A 25,778-nucleotide genomic window follows, 5' to 3' on the forward strand; every position below is an offset into this window, starting at 1 on the left:
AAAGGATTAGACCTTTATGTCTTATAAAAACTAAAACACCTTATTGAGTTCCAATAATGGTATTTCATTTTTATATTTCATTCAATTTAGTTTTACTTAAAATCGATATTACGTTTTATGATGTGACGTGGGACCTGTAAATTGTGTAGATGGGCTTTATGACTTTGTTGTTCATTTCATTTGCATTTTAAATATTTAGTGAAATAATAAATATTAAATAGGTAGGACCGAGCGAACCAAAGCATCATGGTAGATAATTTATTCCTCCTTGAGTTGGATGTCTAAAATAATCCATAGAGGGAGCTACTAGCTCAAAACAAAATATCAAACGTGACGTTATGACGTCACATTTATTATCATGATACTGTTCTACTGAGTAGTGAGTACTGAGTACAACCACAGAACAACACGGTACGACTGACTTCTCACTAGTCACTACTGTATTGTTGTTTTATCAGCCAGTTTTATGTCCTATCCTGCTTGTTCGTTTTCAATGTTGTCGTTCTTGCGAATTACGATTTTTTGTCAATAGGTAAATTGTTTTTGAACATAAGATATTAAGATATAATATTAACGTATGTTAGTACGTCTATGGTGTAATTCTAGACTCTAGTGAAACTGTTGAAGTGTACCTACTATGGTTAATAAACAATAATTTTCTTTTAAATTATGTTCGAAATGTGAATTTGATACTAATCTCTGTTAATCAGTTCGTCTACCAAAAAAATTAGTAGACCTATTTTACAAATAGACCATCTGGAAAGAGCATGTCATTCATGATGGTTGACCGACTGCCTGTTCCTAAACTATCTACATATATTTCGGCTACTGTATTATCCATTTCAGCAGCTACCTATTATTCAGTTAAATACAGCTTTGATGCATCACATGAATCAAATTCTAATATTCAAGTTGATGAAGATCCGACAAAAACCGATCCAATGGATGTTTATTATGAACAAATGCTTAATGTATTGGCATTTATGTTGCAAGATCCTCTATGCTTTTTGGTAAGTTGACTCATTCGACATATTTAGTAATATTTAATTCATAAATATGATGATAAAATAGTAGATATTAAGTACCTAGTCAGTAAATTGACTTTGAATGGTTTTTATTTTATGATTCGAATGTTAAGATGTTATTTCTTCAGCTTATTGTAGTCTGTAGAAAAATATATATTATGTAAGTATAAATTGTAGGATTTTTAAAATTAAAACTAAAACATTTTAAATTATGTATGTATCCTTACATATATATTGTTATTTCTTATTTAATGTACCTATACAACTTTAATGTGAAGTAGTAATTACCTACAAGATAAACCTATAGATAAACCATACATTTTTTGTTTGTAACCTATTTTCCTTAGTGAATAATCCAAATATCCAATTAATTTCATTTTATTTTGATACTTAAATTAATAAATATTTAATATATTTAGGTAGGTACTATTTGGTACTACCTTTAGTTTGAATATTATATTTTTAATTAATCATGAATACATTTATTTAATCAACAACTTAAGGTTGAAAATGGCTTAATGATTATGGAAAATAAAAAAATCCAAATTAATTTATAATTGAATAATATTAAAGAATATAAACTGATCAATTATACATATTATCTACATACATTGCCACCTTGGGCTATATGACACATATTATGCAAAGGTTGTTTAGAATTCCAGCAATTGTAATATTTAATTCATGTAATCATGTGTGATAATAGAAATGAAGAATACTAATAAGAGTTTATTGTGTAACATTCATCTAGTTAAAATTAGTTATTATTTTTGTTAACCTCAGTATTTACTACAATAGAGAATATTTAACTAAATTAATTAAATTGATCTACCTTCGCATAAAATAACTTTCAAGGTAAACAAAATTTGAAAAAAAAAACTAGAATATAAAGATGTTATCCTTATAAATATTTGAATAATTTGGATTCCCATGTCTTTATTCTTATACATTATTCAGCTTTAGCTTATAATTTATTTATATGAAGTATTGATAACACAAAGTAAACAATTTCAATTTGTTTCTTTTTTTTTTCCATATTCTTTTATAATATAATATTTATTTAATAATTTTAACTGTTTTATACTAATTACTTTATTAGTGCAATAGGTAAATGAATTATGAATTTAATAAAAACAATTTAAAAGTTAATACATCCAATGCATTTTAGATTCTTATTTACTACCAAAAAAATTTAAGAAGAATTTCGGTGATTTTTATTCTAAATCTATTTTTTTTGTTTTTATATATTATATGTAGAGCTTCTCATAAAAACCTCTGTGTGTTTGCGTCCGTGGATCATATTGTTTTATTTATTTTGGACTTTATTATTTATTAAATTATATAAGATCGAATAATCCCTACATAGCTTACAGTAGAGAGCCTAGATAATAATCTTTAAAATATAATATTTCTTTTTTTTAAATAGCTAATAGAGTTTAACTTTAAATTTTGTATTATTCTGTAGTTCTATTTAAGTATTAAATAAAACGTACGGGTTATTTTTATTTCCTTCTTATAAATACTAGGATATAAGATTGAGGAAATAAAGGTATTTATTAATTTTATTTGAAAATAAATTATATGTTTTGAATATTATGTTTGACTATATAGCTTACTGAATACTGGTTACTGGGTGACCTTAACTATTTTGGTTCCGTATCTTAATAACGAAGTAATCGGCAATATAACTAAGAAGGACCATAGAAAACAATCATCTCCCTTATTATAAATAAATGTTATGAATAGAACCGGTTGCCGTTATCATTTTAATCATTTGCTTAATTTTTTTCGGAACTCAGTTGAATTTTCTTAATAAGTATAATAGAGTTAGGTATATATAAATATATTGTAATCTTATACTATAAACATTTTGTTTTAGGTATTTATTTAAAAATATACGGATCAAGCCCAACGTTAATATTTAATTTTATTACCTAGTTAATATTTTACGAATACTAGCTTAGTTATTTATTGGTTTATTTATGTATCCCCTGAAATTTTTGGCGGAATGAGAGCGGCATCATAATGTGTTCATACTATTTTTACAAAATTATATTAATATTATTATACCTTCTAGCTTCTGTAACAAAGAAGTAATTATAATATTATTAATCACTATAAATGATTTTAAAATTGATTTAACCTTGAACTCTAAAAATAATATAATAATAACCTATAGCATAATATGTTGTTAACTATTGGCCAATACTCCATGGTGTTTATCTTAAAATTATCTATTTTATATTGTTGTCAATTAATTATAATACTAAGTTCGAATATTAGATGAAACGTAAAGGTTTCTAAATTTTATCTTCTGTGAACAATCATACACCATCTTTCAAAATATCGTATTAATAATATTTAATAAATAAAATATTATAGGTATTATTGATTTACGACGTAACTCAATATATTATAAATTGTATGTTTTTGCTGATGTAGTAGTTGAAAGCCCCCTTGGTTTAGAAACTTTAGGGACTTAAAAGAATTATGAGTTGTTATTTTTGTCTATATAAATGAAGGATGACGGGTTAGTCTTGGCTTTATTGGCGATATGTTTTAATATTTTAAAAATTATTTTTTTTGTGATTGAAATTGGCTATGTAATATTTAATTACTTGGCTTTATTGGCGATATGTTTTAATGTTTTAAAAATTATTTTTTTTGTGATTAAAATTGGCTATGTAATATTTAATTACTACAAGACTAAAATTATATCAACTCAAAAATTAACGTATTTATTAAAAAAAATTTTTTTAAGAAAATTTCATACCACGTCTTAGATTATGTGCGGCCGTGGCGAAGCGAATAATACTATATTGTTTTTACAACGAAGTATATTGTTTTTTTTTTCGTTTAGACGATATTTTGATGCAGCAAAAATGCTTCAATCTTTGATATTTAGGATGGTTTCTGGTAACAAATTTGATCTAGTTGTCATTCTCAGGGATATAACTATTTAACACAGAACAAAACAATGTCTTAATAATCGGGAAAAATTTATAAGAAACAGTGGGTAAATAGAAATATTTTAACGTTTCGTTTATCCTCGCAACCAGTTTTCGAAAAAATTGAAATTTTTTTATTCAAAAATAATAACCTCGATAACAACTGTAAGGACAAGACTTTACTGAAAATATTTAACATTTCTTAAATACAAATTAAATATTTAAAATATTTGCCAATTTGGAGGTTAAAAAATATAAAAGTAAGTTATAGTCTACAGAATACAGTTATAGTTATACTTATAGTAGTTATTTATAGTTAAATAATTGAAGAGGACGTTTGTTGTCTCCGTCTGACAAACGTACGACATGGAAAATGTTCGTTCACTAGTTTCAATAGCGTGCTGTTAGTTTTGATATAAGAGTGAATTGGCCTATTATCAAACGATCGGTTTTTTACAATATTTTAATTTTTAAATGAGTTATAAGTATGTAAAGAATTAATTAAAATAAAAAATACTCATAATTAAATTAAAAATTAAAATATCGTAAAAACCGACCATGAGAACACAGATAAAGTTCTTAATTAAAAGTTTGATAATGGGTCAATTCACTCTAATATCTAAACTATTGAAACTAGTGAACGAGTGTTGAACGCTGTTGTACGTGTGTAAGGCGGATACAATAAATGCATGGGTAACGTCCACATAAGTTAAAAAAGAATATTTTGATAATAATACACCTAATCTCATAATTAATTAAATTTTAATACAATAATTGATGTGTAGGTATTTTAGTTATCTTACATTACATGAAAATATTTAATTCTATAATGTATAAATTACTTGGATGTATAAAAGTAATAACAGATTTACTTAATGTCAGATTAACTTAATTAGACACATTTTATTTACAAAAAATCATTTTGTTTTGATATGAAAAAGTATTATTTTTCATTTTCTAACAATTTTTAACTATATATCTGTAAAAAAATAAAATCCATTTTACATTATAAAAATTATATAATGTTAATTACGTACTTATCAAATTTAATGTAAATAATGGTAAATAAAAAATCTACCGTTATCTAAAACATGATGTGAATTATTTGTGTTCATTATTCGGGAAGAATATTATAATAGGTATATAAGTTATAACATCTAGAATACTGAATAGTGATACCTATAATTCAGTGAAATTTCATTTATTTCGTGACTTAGGTCAAGTTCCTAAGTCCATTAGCTCTTCTCGACTAAATATATATTAATACATATTTTATAACATGAAATGCTCAAATATGATAAATTCACTTTATGTGCCTACACAGTATATGTTTAATAAATATAATGTATATTATACATATTGTACATAATTGTGTACCAAGGTCGTGTTAAAATGTTGTGTCGAAGTAAAAAAAATGTTGGTCTGTTTAACTACCTATATTATTCTTTCAAATTTTAAGACTTCTATAAATTAATAATTTAGATATAGAATATTTTAATATTTTATAATATAACCGGAAATCGAAATAGTGTATAGTCAGAAGTAAGAACTAGGAAGAGTAAAGTATACCTTGGTAATTATAGCAATACGCTGATGTATGTGGGCTGCGAAAACTTTGATTTGGCCCTAAGCTAATAGATAAGTATAATATAACCTTATGAGATAATCGTTTATCATAAATGAAAACATTTGTTAAATGTGTGTGTAAGTATAACATTGACTATTGAAATTGAATCATTTAATAGTTATCAAATATCGAATTAAAATGGTGTGTGTTACTAAAACTAATGGAGTTATCCAGTCAGGTACACAGCTATTGAACTATATATAACTATATGGTATCTTTAGCTGTTACTTGTTGGAACCTAATGGCTAATACCACAGAACAATACCTATGTTGTTTTACATAAATTTGACGAACTTATCAACTACCTATAATATAATATAAAACGAAAACTTGAATAAATTAATAAAAGACTCAATAAGTACGTATCTTTATATTTATATCTATAGGTAAATAAATATAACAATTATTTGTGGATTAATATATATTTTTGGAGCTTTGTATTATAGAAATCTGTTTATAACTAAATAGTATCATAATATGTTCTTTTTTATTGGTAAAGCTTTTAGTCAGTAACTATGCAGCCCTACAGTCAGTTATTAATAAATCTACGATTTTGTTGGCCGTACCCTAATAAATAAATCCTTAACATTTTTATTTTTAACTAGCTGTCCTGCCTGAAGTTGTTCAGGCCAAAGATTTGTATTTTTAATAAATATATTTGTACAACATTTATATGCCATAATTCTTCTAATTTATTATAATATAGCTGATCCCGCACGCATCGTTGCCCGTAAAAAATGTCAAATTTAAAAAAAAAATTGTGATTGTTCAATTCGTTTTGGGTGTTATTCGCTGCAGTAAATGCAACTCAGCGACCCCGGTAGGCAATCCGACTACGTCGCTACGGTATTTTTCATATTTTAATAAGTAATAATAATATAAAATATCCACACTGACAAACCGTCTTAGCTCAGAATCGTTTTTCGTGTACAATAATATTATATCATTGAATTCAAATTTAGTACCATCCATTAAACAATGATCCACTGTACAGAAGAGCCACATCCACTTACCCACCTTTTTGTTATCATTTTTTACCACCCAATTAATTTTTCCAAAACAAATTATACATTAAGGGGCCTCCCTACTGCCGTAAATTTTAGCGGAAAAGACCTAAAGTATTGACAAAATTAAAGTTAGTTAACGTTGTTTGATTTTGAAAAAAAATTTGAACCCGCCAGAAAATTGTCTATAGATCCTACGAAGCACTTATTAAAAACGGAAAATGTTCCGTACGATCTACAGACATTTTTCTGCTGAATTCAAATATATTTTTCAGAATAAAAATCAGACAACGTTAACTAACCTTAATTTTGTCAAAACAAATATATGTTTTTGTAAAATTCGTGTAGTGAAATTGATATGGTTGTTGATTATTGACATGTGCATGCGCGTACGAGAGGATACCCGCATTTAATTTCACTTACATTAATAATCATTTACAACTAACTTATAAATTAAGAGTTTAGTATTTAATGGAGTGTGTTTGTTTTCGGAAATTAGCGTAACTTTTTACAAACGATTCCACTCAAAACTCCCTTCTCATACCAACCCCCTCATTTCAAATCTTGCCACTCTCACAATTCCTGGGAACCCTCCCATGAGGCTCAGAAGGAAATGGTGTCGAGATCTTCTCAATGAGTAATCTAAAATCTAAAGTATAGCAAAATACAAAAAAAAAATCATCAATAAGTGTAGTGTTACCACTGGGTGACTTCTCCCATCAAGTACTCATATATTATATTTTCTATCATCGCTTATTCTTATTGTTCCTAAAAAAACAGATTGTATATACCGTATAAAAAAATAATAAAAAAAAAATTTACAACTAACACATTGATCCTGGGCGGCTATGACGAGATTAGAAATTGCCTAAATGTTGCCCCTTAAATAATGACCGTAGCGAGGCCCCTTAAAACCTACCCCGTGACTCAACCGATCTATTAGTGAAAACCGTATTAAAATCCGTTGAGTACTTTTCGAGATATGCGCGTATATACAAAAAAGGACGTTATTGAAGTCTTAGTAGGGATCGCTAATTTTTACTGGTAATAAATATAGCTATGTTACTCAGAAATAATGTAACATTCTAATGGGAAAAGAATTTTTCAAATATGTCCAGTATTTTTTGAGTTTATTCGTTACAAACATACAAGTCTTCCCTCTTTATAATATTAAAATATAGATAGATTTAAAAAAAACGTTTGTTTCAAAATCATTGATTTTATATTTTTATGAAATTGAAATTGTCAGCAAAGCATTTATAATTAATGACGAAACATCTAGCTCTTACATGAGTTACATTGATTTTGCTTAAAATTTAAACTTTAGACATATCATAAGATTTATTTTTTTAGTTTCTATGAGAGTATATATCAAATAATGATTCGATGACCGAGACAATTTGACTGCTAATTTAATGCAGCCAGGCCTGGCTCAAGGGGTAGGCAACATAGGCCCACGCCTCACCCTAGGCGTACATATTGTTAGGGGCGGTAAAATTCGATTTTGCTTAGTTCACTATTTTCGCTTGAGCCAGCCCTGAATGCAGCCATGTTGGTAATATCAGGGAAAACATAAATTAGCCATGTAGGTAGGTATATTAGTTGTTTGTTGCTTATAATTTATAAATATAATATAATTGCTCAAAGTTTCACAGTATGAAGAAATGGTAGGTCATTATGCATTTTTTATGGCACTATAATTTTATTCAATATTTTTATTCTTAGAAAAAAGAAATATGAGAATAAAAAATAAAAAATTAAAGAGTTATCTCTGGTTTCATATAACGAAAGATAATAATAATTTATAACATTTTTAAAACAATAAAACATAGACTTATAATTTTTGAATGTTCATTCGAGTTAGATTCTGGACAAACTTTTGAAGTCAATCATTCGTTTTAAATTTTTTTAATAGTTGTGTGTCTTTTGTGTGATTGTTTTTAAGTATTATTATTTTATTTTCATAGCAGAAGAAGTGTCCTAAAAATGTCAAGTATTCCTATTATCTAAAGATCGTAAAATTGTAATTTTATAGATACTTGAAAATTTTCTTATGAAATTAAAAAAGGTGGATAAGTGGATGTCGCTCTGCTGTACAGTAGGTTACTAGTGGGTCACTGTAATGGATGGTGTTAAATTTGAATTCAATGATATAATATCATTGTATAAGAAAAACGATTCTGAGCGAAAACGGTCAGTCAGCCTATGATTTTACCAAGTATATTTGATGATATTATTGTGAATAAAGTAATTTATATATAACCTATTTACGTGGAACCTTGTTTTAAATTTTCAATCTTTAGCCATAAAAGTTAAACATTTTATACATTTTTAACCACAAAATAATTAATAAATTATAAATTTGATAAATGTTGTCAAAATTTGAACTTTAAATGCTTATAAAAAAAAATTGTGCCTATGTATTTTTAATATTTTTCAACTGCTATTAGAACGATATATCAGGAGCCTTATATTAAATTTTCACGCTTTTTTACCCAACAAATAAAAATTTATTGATATTTATAGAAAAAAAAACTAAAAAAATTGAAAACTGACAATGTCCGTAAATAGCTCAAAAAGAGTCAAAATATTTTCAACATTTTATGGTGTATAGAAAATGCTAATATGAACATTCAGTGAAATTTTCAAGTATCTACAGTCATTCGTTTTTTAATTACAATAAAATAAGAAAATTGTTACATGAGAAATCGAGTAAATATCAAATGTTGTAAAAATATAAATTTCAGACGCTCATAAAAATTTAATTTAAGTTTCTTCTAGACATTTTTTTTTTTGATAAAGGTAGACAAACTTATGAGTAATCTTTTATTACATTTTCAAATCTTAGATTTAAAAAGAAAAATTTTTATGAATTCTCAACTCAAAATAATTTGCTATTTTTCGTGATTTTTCCTTATTTTGTCAAAATTTGAACTTTAAATTCTTATAATAAAAACTGTGACTAAGGATTCTTAATTTTTTTCATCTGCCTTTGAAACAATAACCTAGGAGCCTTCTATTAAATTTTCAAGCTTTTTTAATCAACAGATAAAATTTTATTGATATTTATAGAAAAAAAAACTAAAAAAATTGAAAACTGACAATGGCCGTAAACAGCTCAAAAAGAGTCAAAATATTTTGTAAATTTTATGGTGTATAGAAAATGCTAATATAAACATTCAGTCAAAATGTCATGTCCCTACGGTCATTTGTTTTAGAGTTACACCAAAAACCAAAATCGATTTTCTCGAAAACAGATTTTGCGTAAAAATTCCCGTTTTTCCTTAATTTTTCTTTTGTTTTTCACGTCGCTTGTGAAAACTACTGGGAAATTTTTACTTTTGACCCCCCAAAGTACCAACTAGATTCACTTTCCTATCAGAAAAGTTACTATTGAAGAAAATCCAAGCACTTTTACTGTCCTAAAAGGTGATGACAGACACAAAAATAAAAAAAAAATAAAAAAAAAAACACACATCATTGTAGAATCAATACATTCATCGCTTCGCTCAGAATCTAAAATGTAGTGTATTATATTATATATTATGTGTTGTAGATTAACGATTAACTATATTATATTATCGTTTTTTTAAATACAAGTAAAAAATAAAATTCATTGTTCATTTGTTATTCAAATGAAATATCAAAAACCTTTTTTATAAGTTTGGATTTTGGTGAACGTGAAATCGAATAGTAACCTACACGAATTTTAAATTTATCATTAAAATGTATAAAATAAATCCGCAGTTGATACAGAGGAATGGAGAAATTGAAAATAATTTTCGCATCGGGTAATTTTGAAGTTTGTTATGAGTTATGACTTATGATTATCCTACGATGAATAAATTATCAATATTATTGTCTTATATTTAGTTCATCGAATTCAATCTTACTTCACTCTAATTTATCATTATCATTTATCATAATAATATTATGACTAGTTGTTATTTCAATAACACATAGCAATGGCGTATTGACATATCATAAGTTCATAATACATTTATTATATAGATACTACCCATCATTCTGTGTATTTTCAATACATTTGTAGTTTGTTTTCTCACAAATAAAAATAAATGAATAAATTTTCTTTTTATATCTAGATATTACATTGGTTTTAATTTATTGTGTTATTGACTTTAAATTTTTAATTAATTAAATATCTGTACATTTATTTTACCTATTACCATATTGATTATGAATACTATAGTATACATAGTATACTGTACTATACTATAGTATTCATAATCAATGATACCTATTACCTACACTGCCCACTTCATATTATATCGGCTAGTGATGATTCGCTTGTTGTATTGTTTTAGTAATGTCTAATGACAATTTGAACTAATGGATTTTTTATAATTAATAATGAGTATTTTAATGTATTTTCATTATTTAATTTAAAAGTTAATATTAAATTGATTTTTTTTTATAACCTTATTATAAAAGATAGAACTTGAACACTAATTATACTATTATTATAAAATATATCGAAATAATAAATATATCATCAAACAACAATACATTTATAGCAAAGTATCCTAATTAGAAAACTTACAAAACATTATAAAAAAAAATTAATTATTATGACAGCATTTATAGATAACGGATTAAATTTATAGTACCTACCAACAACTCATAGTTTGATGAACTCGAGCGTTACTTTTTTAAAGGAGTTAGGAGAGAGGTAATTTTAACTGTTAAGGTCAACTAGACACTAGTCGATAAAAACAAAATTAATACCCTTGACATTATTAAACAATAAATATGCAAAACTCAGACATTAGACAAAAAATCATGAGTAAATGCAATAATTTTTTTCATAATAAATTATTATAAATTATATAAAATGTATTTGCATTTTATATAAAATTTCAAAGATGGCCTCTGTGGCTCGACGGCAGATAGTGATCTGGTACTGTATGATAATATTAATTTTAATACGATCGGTAAAAACAAATTGAGTTGAGCTTGGTTTTCAGGAAAATATTTTATTTAAACCTTAAACCTGTACCATCCACCAGCGGCGGCGTAATTTAAGGGTGGACGGTCAGGGTATTAACTGTTTAGCAACAATGCTTTAAAAATATTCATTAATTGCCCGGCAGAAGTATAAATAGCTATAATTGCTTTCCCGACTTTTTACGCCCGTCACCTGACATACATATTAGGTTAGGTTAGGTATAAATATATTATCCATAGACATATTAATAAATTTATTAATATGTCTATGATATTATTATCTGACCATCAGCCACAGTGGCGTTTTTGAGACGGGAGGTAAAATTTTTGACTGGTCCAAAATAAAACTGAAAAAAAACCAATCGCTATCAATTACATTACATTATAATTGCATTTTTATCAATTAATTAATTTTTTTGAGAGATAACAATACCTAAATAATTAATACATATGTAGAGGGATACTTAAATATATTACCTATTAGCTTCTATATGAAGGCCCAAAACTAGCCCATACCGCTCATGACAAGGGGGTGGGCAAATGTCCATCCTGACCCCCTCCCCCCCCAAATGACGCCACTCATCAGCCATATCAGGGTATTGTAAAACCAATACAAAATGGCCTGGAATAGTACAAGTTGGAAATTTTATTTTAAATAAGCTCTTTCAAATTGAATTATACGATATTGTAGTTAATTGTTGGGGTGGGGATTTTTCACACTTACAATAATTTACAAGCCTACTTACATTAATTGAATTTAAATATTTATTATTTGTAGTTTATACACTTATTCGCACCCCGTTCATAACTATGTCTTGTAAAAATATAAATATGAATATTAAATATTTATAAAAATAGAAGTTAGTAGTTTAGTATTTAGTATTCATGTTGTTCATTATTATTATCATATAAACTAGATCTAGATTGAGTGTGTTTATTATTAAATTGCTATTTGTTATTGTCGACCTAGAAAAGTTATTTTTGTATTACTATTTTTGTAGTTAGTATATTTTTTGAAATTGTTTTGTTTGAACTTATTATAATTTATAACAAATCGTAATATAAAAATATAATATTATGTTATTGAGCATAATTAAAATTAAAATAGGTACCTAATATAAATTGATTTCATTCCGTTTTTTGCCATTTATCATAAACTACCTAGTGCCCGGTTTAGAATTATCGTTTATACCCCTTTATAATTTATAGTTATTCTTATTAGTTATTTTTTATTAGTCATTCCCGACACTGAAATATCGTAACGAATAGAATTTTATCAAGTTCAGGGAAATTATATATTATAATAATATACTATTAGCATTTAGCTGTTATACTGACTTTGACAGGATCAATTTCTATTAATAACTGTTTGAATATATAGACCGATAAAAATATTAAAGTATTATATTTTATTTTATCACTCTGATAGTCTGATCTCAATTTAATCAATTCTGTGGCCTGGTTTCTGGTACTCAGATGTTTTTAAAACTTGTATTTTCTATTTATTTATTATTACGCAATTTGAATAACGAGATTTAAATTAATAAATTTAATACAATAATTACAATTTCTCAAAATTATATTTGTGTGTTTTAGTAATCAACTGTTTTTGATGGTTGCTTTTATTAATTAATTTTTAAATATTTTTCAGGTTCTTTGTAATGGTGCAATTTGTAGCATTGTGATGATAGGCGCCGTTATACAGTCACTGGTTCTTGGTAACTTAAGACCCGTAGAACACGTACAATTTCGGGAACGTCTATGGAACTGGGTTATCTACAAATTCATTTTTATGTTTATAATCCTCAAAGCTTATACATTGGATAAAGTAGCTCTTTGGCTATTTTGGTATTCTACCCTAGGATTTCTTCATTTGATGACCAGTTTGTGTAAAGATCGATTTGAATATGTAAGTATGTCAATACTTTAATATTTTATTATATTATGTTATTACCGAGCAACACTTGCGAGTACGAGTGTACGACATCTAAAGGACTTCGTACACGTAACACTATAGTTTGTAATAAAAATGTTATACTTATTTGTTATTAAATATTGGCATATTGCGGTCGCTGATGCCGCAAATAAAGATATAGCCAGACATATAGGGAGTACTAAAACAATGTAATTTATTATAGAGCATTTTTTAGGTAGTAAAATAGTAAAATATATAAATAAAAGTAGGAAAAGTAGTTAACTGCTCTGCTGCAGTGTTGGGAAGGAACGCGTTCCTTTTATAGGAACGAAGCTCGGAACGCGTTCCATTTAAAATATAGGAACGAGGAACGGGAACGAGTTCCTATTTTGAAGGAACTTGAACGAAAATTTCTGTTCCTCAAATAATGAAAAAATTTTAACACGTTGAGTGCCACAGTATATTTTATGAAGCGCATATAGTGTGTTTCCGCGCCAAAACTGAGCCGCGACGCCGTCGGTCGACTACGTGTCGTGTTCCGGGTCGTTTCCGGTTCCGCGCGCCAAATTAGTTCTTCTCAAACAAAACAAAATGTCAGTATAAAAATATTTTTTCAAATAAATTGAATTAAAAAAAAAAACAGATTGTTGTATCATACTATGTCCTATACTCCTATGGGCTATAAGCCTATAACCTATAGCATATCTCTATGTGTGGTGTATCGTGTATAGTACACACTATACACTGTATACTATACTACTATAGTAATATACATGTATAATATTATGCAATTATGCAATATGAATGTATATATATAAAGTTTCAAGTCTACGCTATACAACTTTTGAATTATAACAAAAAAAATCTAAGACAAATCATTTTTGTTAAAAATCGGTGCTCCTAGAAAGGAGTGAGTTAACCGATTTCAGTGGTGGTCAATGGTGTTTTTTGCGAAAAATTTTTAAGTCAGAAATAATCGGTTAACTCTCGCGGTTCGATTATTTCTGACTTAAAAATTGTTCGCAAAATACACCATTGACCACCACTCAAATTGCAAAAAAAGGAACATGAAGGAACGGGAACGCGTTCCTTTTTAAAAAGGAACGGGAACGCGTTCTTTTTTCGGGACAGGAAAGAGGAACGGGAACGAGTTCCTTTCTTACAGTAGGAACGAGGAACGGGAACGAGTTCCTTTTTAAAAGGAACTTTCCCAACACTGCTCTGCTGTTGTAGGTATAGTAGGTGTACCTACTACCTACCTCTTCGCATCGTCATTGAGTCACTGTTATGTATGTGTTAATTTAAATTCAATGATAAATCACCAAGTATATGTTATGATATATTTATATTGCTCAAAAAGTCAACTAATAAGTAATAAAGTAATTTATTTTACTATAAGTATTTCGTAACAAGGTAGGTCTAATTAATTATTGCTAAAAACATTGCATTTCAAAATATCATTGTGTATAAATAAAATAATAATTAATATATGATAAAAGTTTCAAGTACCCACATATAATATTCTTAAATTACAACAAAATAACTAAAATCATTCTTATTCGTTTAATATCTAATTTTGACCAAATTTGAACTTCAAATGCTTGAAAAAAAAAATTGTATCTTTGCTTATCTTTAATATTTTTAAAAAAGTATACTAACAACTTATGAGGATCTTTCTACAATTATCAAATCACCAAGAAAGCTGAAGTTAGAAAAAACATTAATATTTATACATTTTCAAATTATTTTTTTAGAGGGTTTAATGTTAACAACTTATTACTCTTTAGGTAAAGAAATTGACTAAAATTAACATGATATATTCAAATTACTTTAAAAAAACAGGTTGTCATTTAATCCCTTTTAACTGCTTTTAACCATGTAACTATTAAACCATATGAAACCTTATAATCTATAATATTTAATTTTATTACGATTAAATAATTATATTAATTTCCTTATAATTGTATATGTATACAATTATACAAATATATAATGCAATTATCATAATGTGATAATATAGGCTATGGCATATTTCTGTTAGTTTCAAATCGTAAATCATTATTCATTACAGTTATAACGTTTAAAGAGATTATAAAACATTTATTTAAATAACTCACTTAAAAGTTTTTGATTTTTTAAGCAATTTAAATGTAAAATATGACTTAATTTATTCACATAGTAATTTGAATCCCCATTATTTTTCATTGAAATTACTACTAAATATTGGTCTAACTTGAAATATTAACCATTATATACCTACAGTCCATAACCTCTATACATTTTAAGATTATAATTTATAACGTTATAATATTAAATACAATTGTATATTATTTTTTCTCTATCAACCCATACAGAAAATTAATGTGATATAAAATTGTGCGTCACACTTTCACAGTTTTATCTTTCTTTGTATAAATAAGTGAGGGGGTATAGGAGGGGGGTTGCTCCTGATATTATAGTCATTATACTAGTTAGTAAATATTGAATAAATTACCTGACACTAAATCAATATAATTATTGTTCAGTATTCTAAAATAGTTAGGTATATTAATTTTAATGCTTGAATAATAATTTGTCTTCATTTATTTTTAAATGATGAATATTTTGGTATCCTTAATTCACAATAATAAAAATAAATATTCAATGAAAATAATTGAATCAGTCTAAAACTTTTTAAACTGTTAGGTTAGGTTAGGTTGACAGTTCAGTGGTTATATCAAACAATTGGTAAATATTTATGCAAAAATAATTTATATGTTTTATTTTTTTTATATATTTTAACAGACTAATTTCAAATCAAATATTTTAGATTGTTATTAACCTTGATAAGTGGAACTGGAACATTATAATATTTTAGATTCTGAGTGGAACAATGAATGTATTGATTTTACAATGATGTGTGTTTTTTTTTTGTATCTGTCATCACCTTTTAGGACCGTAAAAATGCTTATATTTTCTTCAACAGTATCTTTTCTGATAGGAAAGTGAATCTAATTGGTACTTTAGGGGGTCAAAAGTAAAAATTTCCCATTAATTTTCAAAAGCGCTGTGAAAAACAAAAGAAAAATTAAGGAAATACCGGAATTTTTAGGCAAAATCTGTTTTCGAGAAAATCGATTTTGGTTTTTAGTACAACTTTTAAACAAATGCCGTAGGTACATGAAATTTTTTCTGATTGTTTATATTAGCATTTTCTATACACCATAACATTTTCCAAATATTTTGACTTATTTTGAGCTGTTTACGCACATTTTCAGTTTCCATTTTTTTTAGTTTTTTTTCTATAAATATCAATAAAATTTTATCTATTGAGTAAAAAAGCTTGAACATTTAATAGAAGGCTCCTAGGTTATTGTTTCAAAGGCAGATGAAAAAAATTAAGAATCCTTAGTCACAGTTTTTATTATAAGAATTTAAAGTTCAAATTTTGACAAAATACGGAAAAACCACGAAAATTAGCAAATTATTTTGAGTTGAGAATTCATAAAAATTTTTATTTTTAAAACTAAGATTTGAAAATGTAATACAAGATTATCCATAAGTTTGTCTACCTTTATCAAAAAAAAAAAATGTCTACAAGAAAGTTAAATTAAATTTTTATGAGCGTTTGAAATTCATATTTTTACAACATTTGATATTCACTCGATATCTCATGTAACGATTTTCTTATTTTGTTGTAATTAAAATACAAATGACTGTAGATTCTTGAAAATTTCACTGAATGTTTATATTTTCATTTTCTTTACACCATACAATTTTGAAAATAATTTGACTCTTTTTGAGCTGTTTACGGACATTGTTAGTTTTCAATTTTTTTAGTTTTTTTTTCTATAAATATCAATAAATTTTTATTTGTTGGGTAAAAAAGCGTGAAAATTTAATATAAGGCTCCTGATATATCGTTCTAATAGCAGTTGAAAAATATTAAAAATACATACACACAATTTTTTTTTATAAGCATTTAAAATTCAAATTTTGACAACATTTATCAAATTTATAATTTATTAATTATTTTGTAGTTAAAAATGTATAAAATGTTTAACTTTTATGGCTAAGGATGTAAATTTAAAACAAGGTTCCACGTAAATAGGTTATATATAAATTACTTTATTCACAATAATATCATCAAATATACTTGGTAATATCATAGGCTGACTTACCGCTTTCGCTCAGAATCGTTTTTCTTATACAATGATATTATATCATTGAATTTAAATCTAACACCATCCATTACAGTGACCCACTTGTAACCTACTGTACAGCATAGCGACACCCACTTGCCCCCCTTTTTAATCTATTATAATTGTACTTAAAAATTTGAATATTTATTTATTACTGTAGTAAGTTAAATATATTATTTTGTCTGTTGTCTCCTATTTATTATACTTATAATCAATAAATTAAATTTTTGAGTTTTCTATTTCAGTACTGAATTTTAGATTCTGAGTGAAACGATGAATGTATTGATTTTACAATGATGTGTGTTTTTTTTTTAATTTTTTTTTTTTTTATTTTTTTATTTTTGTGTCTGTGTACACGATAAGTAGTCGAAATAATGCTTCGATTTTCGACTTCAGTATCTTGTTCGATGGGAAAGTGAATATCGTTGGTGCATTGGGGAGGTCAAAATTTTAATTTCCCAGTAGTTTTGCTGATGTGAAAAACAAAAGAAAAATTAAGGAAAAACGGGAATTTTTACGCAAAATCGATTTTTAACAAAATCGATTTTGGTTATTGGTGTAACTCTAAAACAAATGACCGTAGATGCATGAAATTTTCACTGGTTGTTTATATTTGCATTTTCTATACACAATACAATTTTGAAAATAATTTGACTTTTTTTGAACTGTTTACGGACATTGTCAGTTTTCAGTTTTTTTAAATTTTTTTTCTATAAATATCAATAAAATTTTATTTGTTGGGTAAAAAAGCTTGAAAATTTAATAGAAGGCTCCTAGGTTATTGTTTCAAAGGCAGATGAAAAAAATTAAAAATCCTTAGTCACAGTTTTTTTTTATACACGTTTAAAGTTCAAATTTTGACAAAATACGGAAAAATCACGAAAAATAGCAAATTATTTTGATGAGAATTCATAAAAATTTTTCTTTTTAAATCTAAGATTTGAAAATGTAATATAAGATTACTCATAAGTTTGTCTACCTTTATCAAAAAAAAAATGTCTAGAAGAAACTTAATTTAAATTTTTATGAGCGTCTGAAATTTATATTTTTACAACATTTGATATTTACTCGATTTCTCATGTAACTATTTTCTTATTTTATTCGTTTATTTTATTCGTTTTCGCTCAGAATCGTTTTTCTTATACAATGATATTATATCATTGAATTCAAATTTAACACCATCCATTACAGTGACCCACTTGTAACCTACTGTACAGCAGAGCGACATCCACTTATCCACCTTTTTTTTGATTATGAATACTATTGAATTATATTTTTATTTATGTAAAGTAAAGTTGTAAAATAGTGAATTGTTTCTCCGGGAAAATTAGAAAATTAGAAAACCTAACCTAACCTAACCTAACCTAACCTAACCTATACCTCCTATGTCTTTATGTGATAATGTGTTGGGTAATTATTTTAGTGATACAAATTATCACTGATTTTTTATTAATGATAAATTCAATACAGTTTTAAAATAATATTAACACGTTAAGTGCCATGCGGACGCCGGCGGTCACATCATCGGTATGCCAAGTATATTTTTCAGTGTCATTCCAAATTTGTATATTATACTATTTATTTGAAAAAAGTTTGAAAATATATCATAATATACATTAAAATATTTGTTATGTTTCACGCTACGGCGCTTTTTGGTGCATTATTGTAGCGCTATGGATAAGTTAATAATATAAAACCATATTCATTTACGGCCATCGGCGGTCATGTGGCATGGTAGTAATGATCAAGTGTGGCTGCTGGCGGTCTCAAAAGTATAAAATTTGAGATTTACAAATGAACGCCGACGGCCGCATGGCATTTAACGTGTTAAAACAATAAGCATATTTTTACATTACTTTATATTCCAATTCAAAAAGTATATATATTTGAACATGTACCATTGTACCTAAATTGTATCTTTTAAGCTATTTTTTTTTTTTAGTTTATAGTCTATTTTTTTGAACAGCTTAGAGTCCTGTGTACTAGGAAACTTATAAGAAGTAATTTCTAGTTGGAATCTGCACAAGTTTTATTAATATTGTTTATTAACTTTAAATTTTTATTAAAACAAATAATAGAGTTATGATATCGACCTATTGGCTATTATATCCAGGTCACGTGAACACGATAATATTAAGTGATTTTTTGATATCCACTGATTCCCTATATATATTTAGCCATATGCGACTACTGACCAGACTTCTCAATAGCAGGTGTGCTGAAGTTAAAATGTTCCAAAAAAGTTGTCATTAATTTTACAATGTATACTGTGATGAAGGACCAGCCAGCATCATAATATGATAGTATCATAAGGTTAACTTATTAATGTTAATAGGTCTATGGATAGTATAGGTACTTTAAGGCTTAAGTTATAAAAAATACCCCTTGAAAGTTATGTGTAATTAAATTTTTTTTTAAACAAAACCGAACCGGCCGCACATTCTCTGTTGTAATATCAAAACTTTTCAATTTTTTATCGTTTTATTTTTTATTTTAAAGTAATTTTATTGTGCTATCAATTAACATATGCCATCAAACCAGAAATGTACAAATTATTTTATTAAATTAAAAAAAGTTGACAAAAATTAGACAAAATGTTTAAGATATTCTTGGTATTATTCTGTAGTAAATACGGTTATTTAGACTTACATGCAATTTCCTTTCAAAAATACTAATTTTGTGAACTCTTTAAATTTTATTGATTTAATACAAATAATTTGTTCATTTCTGGTTTAATTGAGTATGTTAGTTGATACAATAAAATAGCTTAAAAAAAAAAATTACGATAAAAAATTTATAAAGTTTGAAGTTACATCAGAAAATGTACAGTCGGTTCAATTTTGTTTATAATATATTAAATATGTAATTTGAAAGTGCTTACTTTTGCTTATTTCTATAGTTTTTCTTTCCTTAGTTATAAGCGTTGTGATGTGTTATTATTATACAAAAATACACTTACTTCTTACAATAAGTATAATAAATTAGTTTTTCTCATTTTGAAACAATCAATGTTATTTTTAATACTGCATAATATTATTAAATTTAATATTACTTTACTATCACTGTCTATTTTTCTTATAAAAAGTAGGGTCAATTTACAAGTTTGATATTTGCAAAAAATCTAGTTTTAAACTAAAAATTAATTAAATTTAGCTTTTATACAAATCAAAAATTCAAATATTATAGAATAGTTAAAATTCAAAAATCATTTGTTATAGATGTGGATGTCTATGGGTACTGGAGCTAGAGTGAACTGGAAATATATTCATATGTCTGTACTTTTATCTATTGGATTTATATTTTCTTTGTTGCTGTTGAATTTTGCATACCTTGTTGGCCTCACACTATCAAAACATATATTTGCTTTTATGGTCATAGAGGTAATAATATTTTTTGTTATTTATCATTTTATTTTTATTTTATTTACCTGCATTATAATTTTTATCATCAATATTTTTTACAGTGCCTGATGTTGGCTGGAAGTATTGTCCATATATTTCTCCGACATTATATCCAACTTTTTCATCGAAACTCTATAAACCATACAACTAGTCCTGGTAAATTGATTTACTACGCAGAATTAGGTTTGGATCTCGGTATACGTGTGATGGAGATCCTTCATTATTCACATGCTATTATATGGACCAGTTCATATTTAACTATGGCTGGTTTTGTAATATTTATGCATATGAGACAACTGATCAGTGATATTCAAAAACGGCTACAAAAACATAAGAATTTTCTTTGGGTCCATTCTCATCTAGAAAAAAAGTAAGTTAGGTATAGACTTATAAAAATAAAATTAATTAGTGCCTCCATCAATCTCACATTAAAAAAAAATAACTCAAAATGTTGTATTAATAAAATGATAGATCTTTCTGTATTTAATTAATATTTTTGCTATAATTCATTACTGAAATAAAGATATCATTTAAAACTTATTTCTCTAAAAATATTATAATCTAACTGTATTTTCATAGAAATAAAATCTATAGCTATAAATATTATTTTCTATAATTGTTTCATGAATATATAAAAACAGTATCAAACATTTATTAATCCTTAATATTATAATATTAACTATTGATATCACGTACATTAAATATTAATTTTATTAGTAGTAAAATAATAATATTTCAGGTTCTGATGTTTTAGTTTATAATATTTAAAGTAAATGGTATTTGTATTTATTAATGATATATTGATATGAATCTGGTTATATAGTAGTCATTATAATGTTATATAAAAAACAGTTAGAGATATGCTACTGACTCATACAATAACACAATTCAAATGTATGTGTAACTATTACTCCTTAAAACATGCTATGCTACCTCTTTAAAGGGGTAAAAAAACGGAATAAAAACGGTCTTGAATTATTCATCCTTTTGCTTTACTAACCTCATATATGTTAATTCATATAGCATAAACAATATATTTTAAGCAAAAAATAAATTATAAAATACATATTAATATATAGGTAAAAAAATATTTTATATTATACATAATAATATAATATTGTATGTAATAATATTGCCCTATATTACACCTAATAATCCAATTATTTGTGTAGCATAAAATTCAAATGAGCCTATGCATAGTAAAATTTGTTTACTTATATTATGATATTTGTTAGTAAAAACTAAAAAGTTAATATAGAATGGGAGGAAAGAAAGTTTGGAATATTATTGATCCACAGTCACAATAGAAATAATTGATGAACAAAAGGGTTAAATAAATAATGTTTTAAGGTATTCATACGGGTAAAATGTATTGATATCTCCACCTAATTATAAATATTTTAAAAAAATGTGCATTTAAATAATTAATAAATTAAAGAATTAAAATACTAAATGTATAAACATTGTCATATTATAATGAATTGATACTGTATGATTTATTATTTTTAATTTTTAAATTCTAAAGTGGGGTATAAATACTTTAAATTAACTATTGAGTTTTTAGGTGTTTCTTTAAGTAAAATATTAGAAATTTATCTACAACATACTTACATACCTATCAAAAATTTAATAACATTTTGTCAAGGTAAACAATTTGACTTTCAATACCAAACTATCCCTTTAAAATATACAATATTGTGTTCTATGTTCCTCCAGTTAATTATTATTTATTATGGTAAATATTTATTAATTATAGTAATATTTTAGTTATCCTATGGCAACTGCCGAAGAATTAGATACAAATTCTGATAACTGTGCAATATGCTGGGAAAAAATGGATTCTGCTAGAAAATTGCCTTGTGGTCATTTATTTCATAATGGATGTTTACAATCTTGGATGGAACAAGAACCATCATGTCCAACATGCAGATTGTCATTAACATTAGGTCACAATCAAAGTATGCCAACAAATAATGCTGGTCAAGAGTTGTTGGTTAATCTTGCTCATCCTCACATGACTCACATGCCTCATCATTTTTTCCACTTCGATGGTAATTTACAATTATTTGGATTTTGAACAGTTAACTAATTATTTAATTAAATTAAATTATTTAGATATTAATAATTTTGTTTTAAATATTTAAATTTAATACATTTTAGATTTATTCTATACTAATTGAAAACTATTTCAATTTTAGAAACATTTTGGACCGTAACCATACAAACTTAATATGTAGTTATAACTTTTGATTGCAAGTTCTGAATCATAATTAACGTTTTTAATGATATTTTAATTAAATAATACCAAAATACTTACTAAAAAAAATTTATTTGTTTAATTCTACTTATAGGTTCTAGATATTTATCATGGTTACCAAGTTTTTCTGTTGAAGTAACACATTCTCTAAGACCTACAAGTCAAATACACACTTCACAAATGGAAACAATGGCTCGACAAGTAAGATTTGTTTATAAATAAATTGTTTCAGTATTATAATCAAGCTGTTTTATTTATATATTAGGTTCAACAATTGTTTCCACACTTTACTATGAATTTGATTATTGAAGATTTATCAACTACTCGTTCTGTTGATTTAACTATTGATAACATATTAGAAGGTAGATTGGTGGCACCTCAACAATTTGTGGAAGAGGAACCTGTTATTGTTGAAACTGTACCGATTGTTAACAGCGTTGAACAATTTATCAATACACCTACACCTGCTAGGTAAATTAATTTTGCAAAATATTTATTATTGTTGGTAATGCATTGATACTTGATATACAAATTGTTTATAGCCTGTATATCAAAAATACGTTTTATATAATTACAATCTTTAATGTTTTTTTTTTTTGTTTAACACATTGAACTTATATTTTATTTTAGCTTTAACACAAATATTAGTGAACCTGCAATAGATGGACTTGTGAGTATGGGCAGCCAGTTTTCTAAATCACCCGATGAAAGAGAGAATATGCTAAGAGCTCGAAAACAGGCAATGATTATGAAGGCCAGACAGAGGTACATGAGCAAAGATGGAGACGGTTCATCAAAAACTGATTAATCATGGCATTGTAAAGGCACAGACACGCACACACACGCACACTCACAAAAAAGAAAACTAAGACTGTGATTAGAAACCCATTATTTGATTTTAATTTAAAAATATAATATAAATTATTTTATTTATATAAAATAATACACATGTTTCAGGAACTAAATGTCTAATTCAAAATTTCAATCTGCACAAATGTCCAAAATAATTATTTGTCCAAGTAATTGAAATGTCCTCAAACGTATTTCTAAAATGATAACTATAAAAAAAAATGATATTGGTTATACCTACCTCGTAGATTATACCCACTCTGCTGTTAATGTACATGTATTCTTTATGTTTGAAAAATACTTGTTCATCATTGAATGTTTGGGTTTCATACATATTTCCTGAATTTTGAGATACTTTCACGTAAACTTACTACCTTTCATTAAACTAAAACTAAGTTATACATACATGTTGAATTAAATATCCTTCTTTCAGTAGACCCCCTTATATATTGTATAACACAAACGAGAGTTTATTGACCATATTTATATTTGGGGGGTTTTTTTTTTATTGTAGAATTTAATTAATGCGGACACATCTTTGCTTTTGGACTTTTGGTTAGGTAAATATTTTTCCATTCATCTACATATTTGGATATATCTAACCTAAAACTAAATTTATAGGTAATTCCTAATAAATATCAAGTTTTAAAAATTGGCTTTCAGACTACGACTTTAAGAATATAATATGTACGATATTTGACAATTTGTTTTGAATATTATTCTATACTTTTACTACTTCAATTGTGATTTAAGTCCCACCTGGGATTATTTTACAAAGCAAATATTTTCAATGGGTTAAAATGTTGCTAAACTATTGTTAAATTTATTATTATTGCATTTATCAATTAAAAATGGGAAAATTATAATCTTAATTGTATTTATGGATGTAAAAAGGTTATAAAAACATATTGTAAAATTGCTCAGTGTAATTTATAGTTTCAAAAAACATTTTGTTAAAATGGATAATGAAACATGTCGATTAATTTAACGGGCCAATTATATATGTATAATACATAATGTATAGGGTTTTTCATGTATGATGGGTTACCATTACAAATTCAAGTTGAGTGATTTTTCTATAAAATGTAGTAAGTTACTGTTATCAATAATTAAACTTTGGTCTCACACATTTATCTAATATATATATACAGTGTTGTAATAGAAAAGTATTTTTTAATTATTATTATTTTTTTTTAATTGGAGTATTTGTCAGAATGTTTAAAAAGTACAATAGTAAGACAAGATTTCATATTTAGGTAATTTAGAAAAGATTTACAAATGTATACCTTGGCAAGCACCACACATATTATGTAAGTGACATATTTATAAAAGCAAAATTATATTTTGACTGTGGAAAATTTCACAGAATTAAATAGAAAATAATATATAATAGGTATTATGTATATTTTTAATAGTCATTAACGACCGTAAAAAAGAAGGTCCAGGATTAAAGTAAACTTGGCTTACAAAGGACATTTTTTTAGAACATTTATTACGGGAATACTTCTCAAATAATTTTTTATAACGGTTTAAATATGAGCCTTGTTTCTTCTTATTAATACATGCATACATTTATAACATATATTATATTTATTTTTATTGATTA

The 25,778-nt window shown here is 26.0% G+C and overlaps 1 protein-coding gene across 1 annotated transcript; it reads left to right on the forward strand.

Moving 5' to 3' along the window:
• Positions 1-388: 388 nt before the first annotated feature.
• On the forward strand, positions 389-24,167 carry LOC132944382 (E3 ubiquitin-protein ligase AMFR-like). Its single transcript, XM_061013691.1, has 8 exons — positions 389-1,010; positions 13,221-13,478; positions 20,884-21,045; positions 21,129-21,436; positions 22,834-23,117; positions 23,418-23,524; positions 23,589-23,794; positions 23,954-24,167. The coding sequence occupies exons 1-8, from the start codon at positions 768-770 to the stop codon at positions 24,129-24,131; spliced, it is 1,746 nt and encodes a 581-aa protein (XP_060869674.1). The 5' UTR covers positions 389-767; the 3' UTR covers positions 24,132-24,167.
• Positions 24,168-25,778: the final 1,611 nt, after the last annotated feature.

The sequence above is a fragment of the Metopolophium dirhodum genome, chromosome 5 (genome assembly GCF_019925205.1).
Source record: "Metopolophium dirhodum isolate CAU chromosome 5, ASM1992520v1, whole genome shotgun sequence".
NCBI lineage: Eukaryota > Metazoa > Arthropoda > Insecta > Hemiptera > Aphididae > Metopolophium > Metopolophium dirhodum.

Coding starts and splice junctions, on each gene's coding strand:
- LOC132944382 (XM_061013691.1), top strand. CDS start 768: ATGTCATTCATGATGGTTGACCGACTGCCTGTTCCTAAACTATCTACA. Junction 1,011..13,220: donor AAGATCCTCTATGCTTTTTG/GTAAGTTGACTC, acceptor AATATTTTTCAG/GTTCTTTGTAATGGTGCAAT. Junction 13,479..20,883: donor GTAAAGATCGATTTGAATAT/GTAAGTATGTCA, acceptor CATTTGTTATAG/ATGTGGATGTCTATGGGTAC.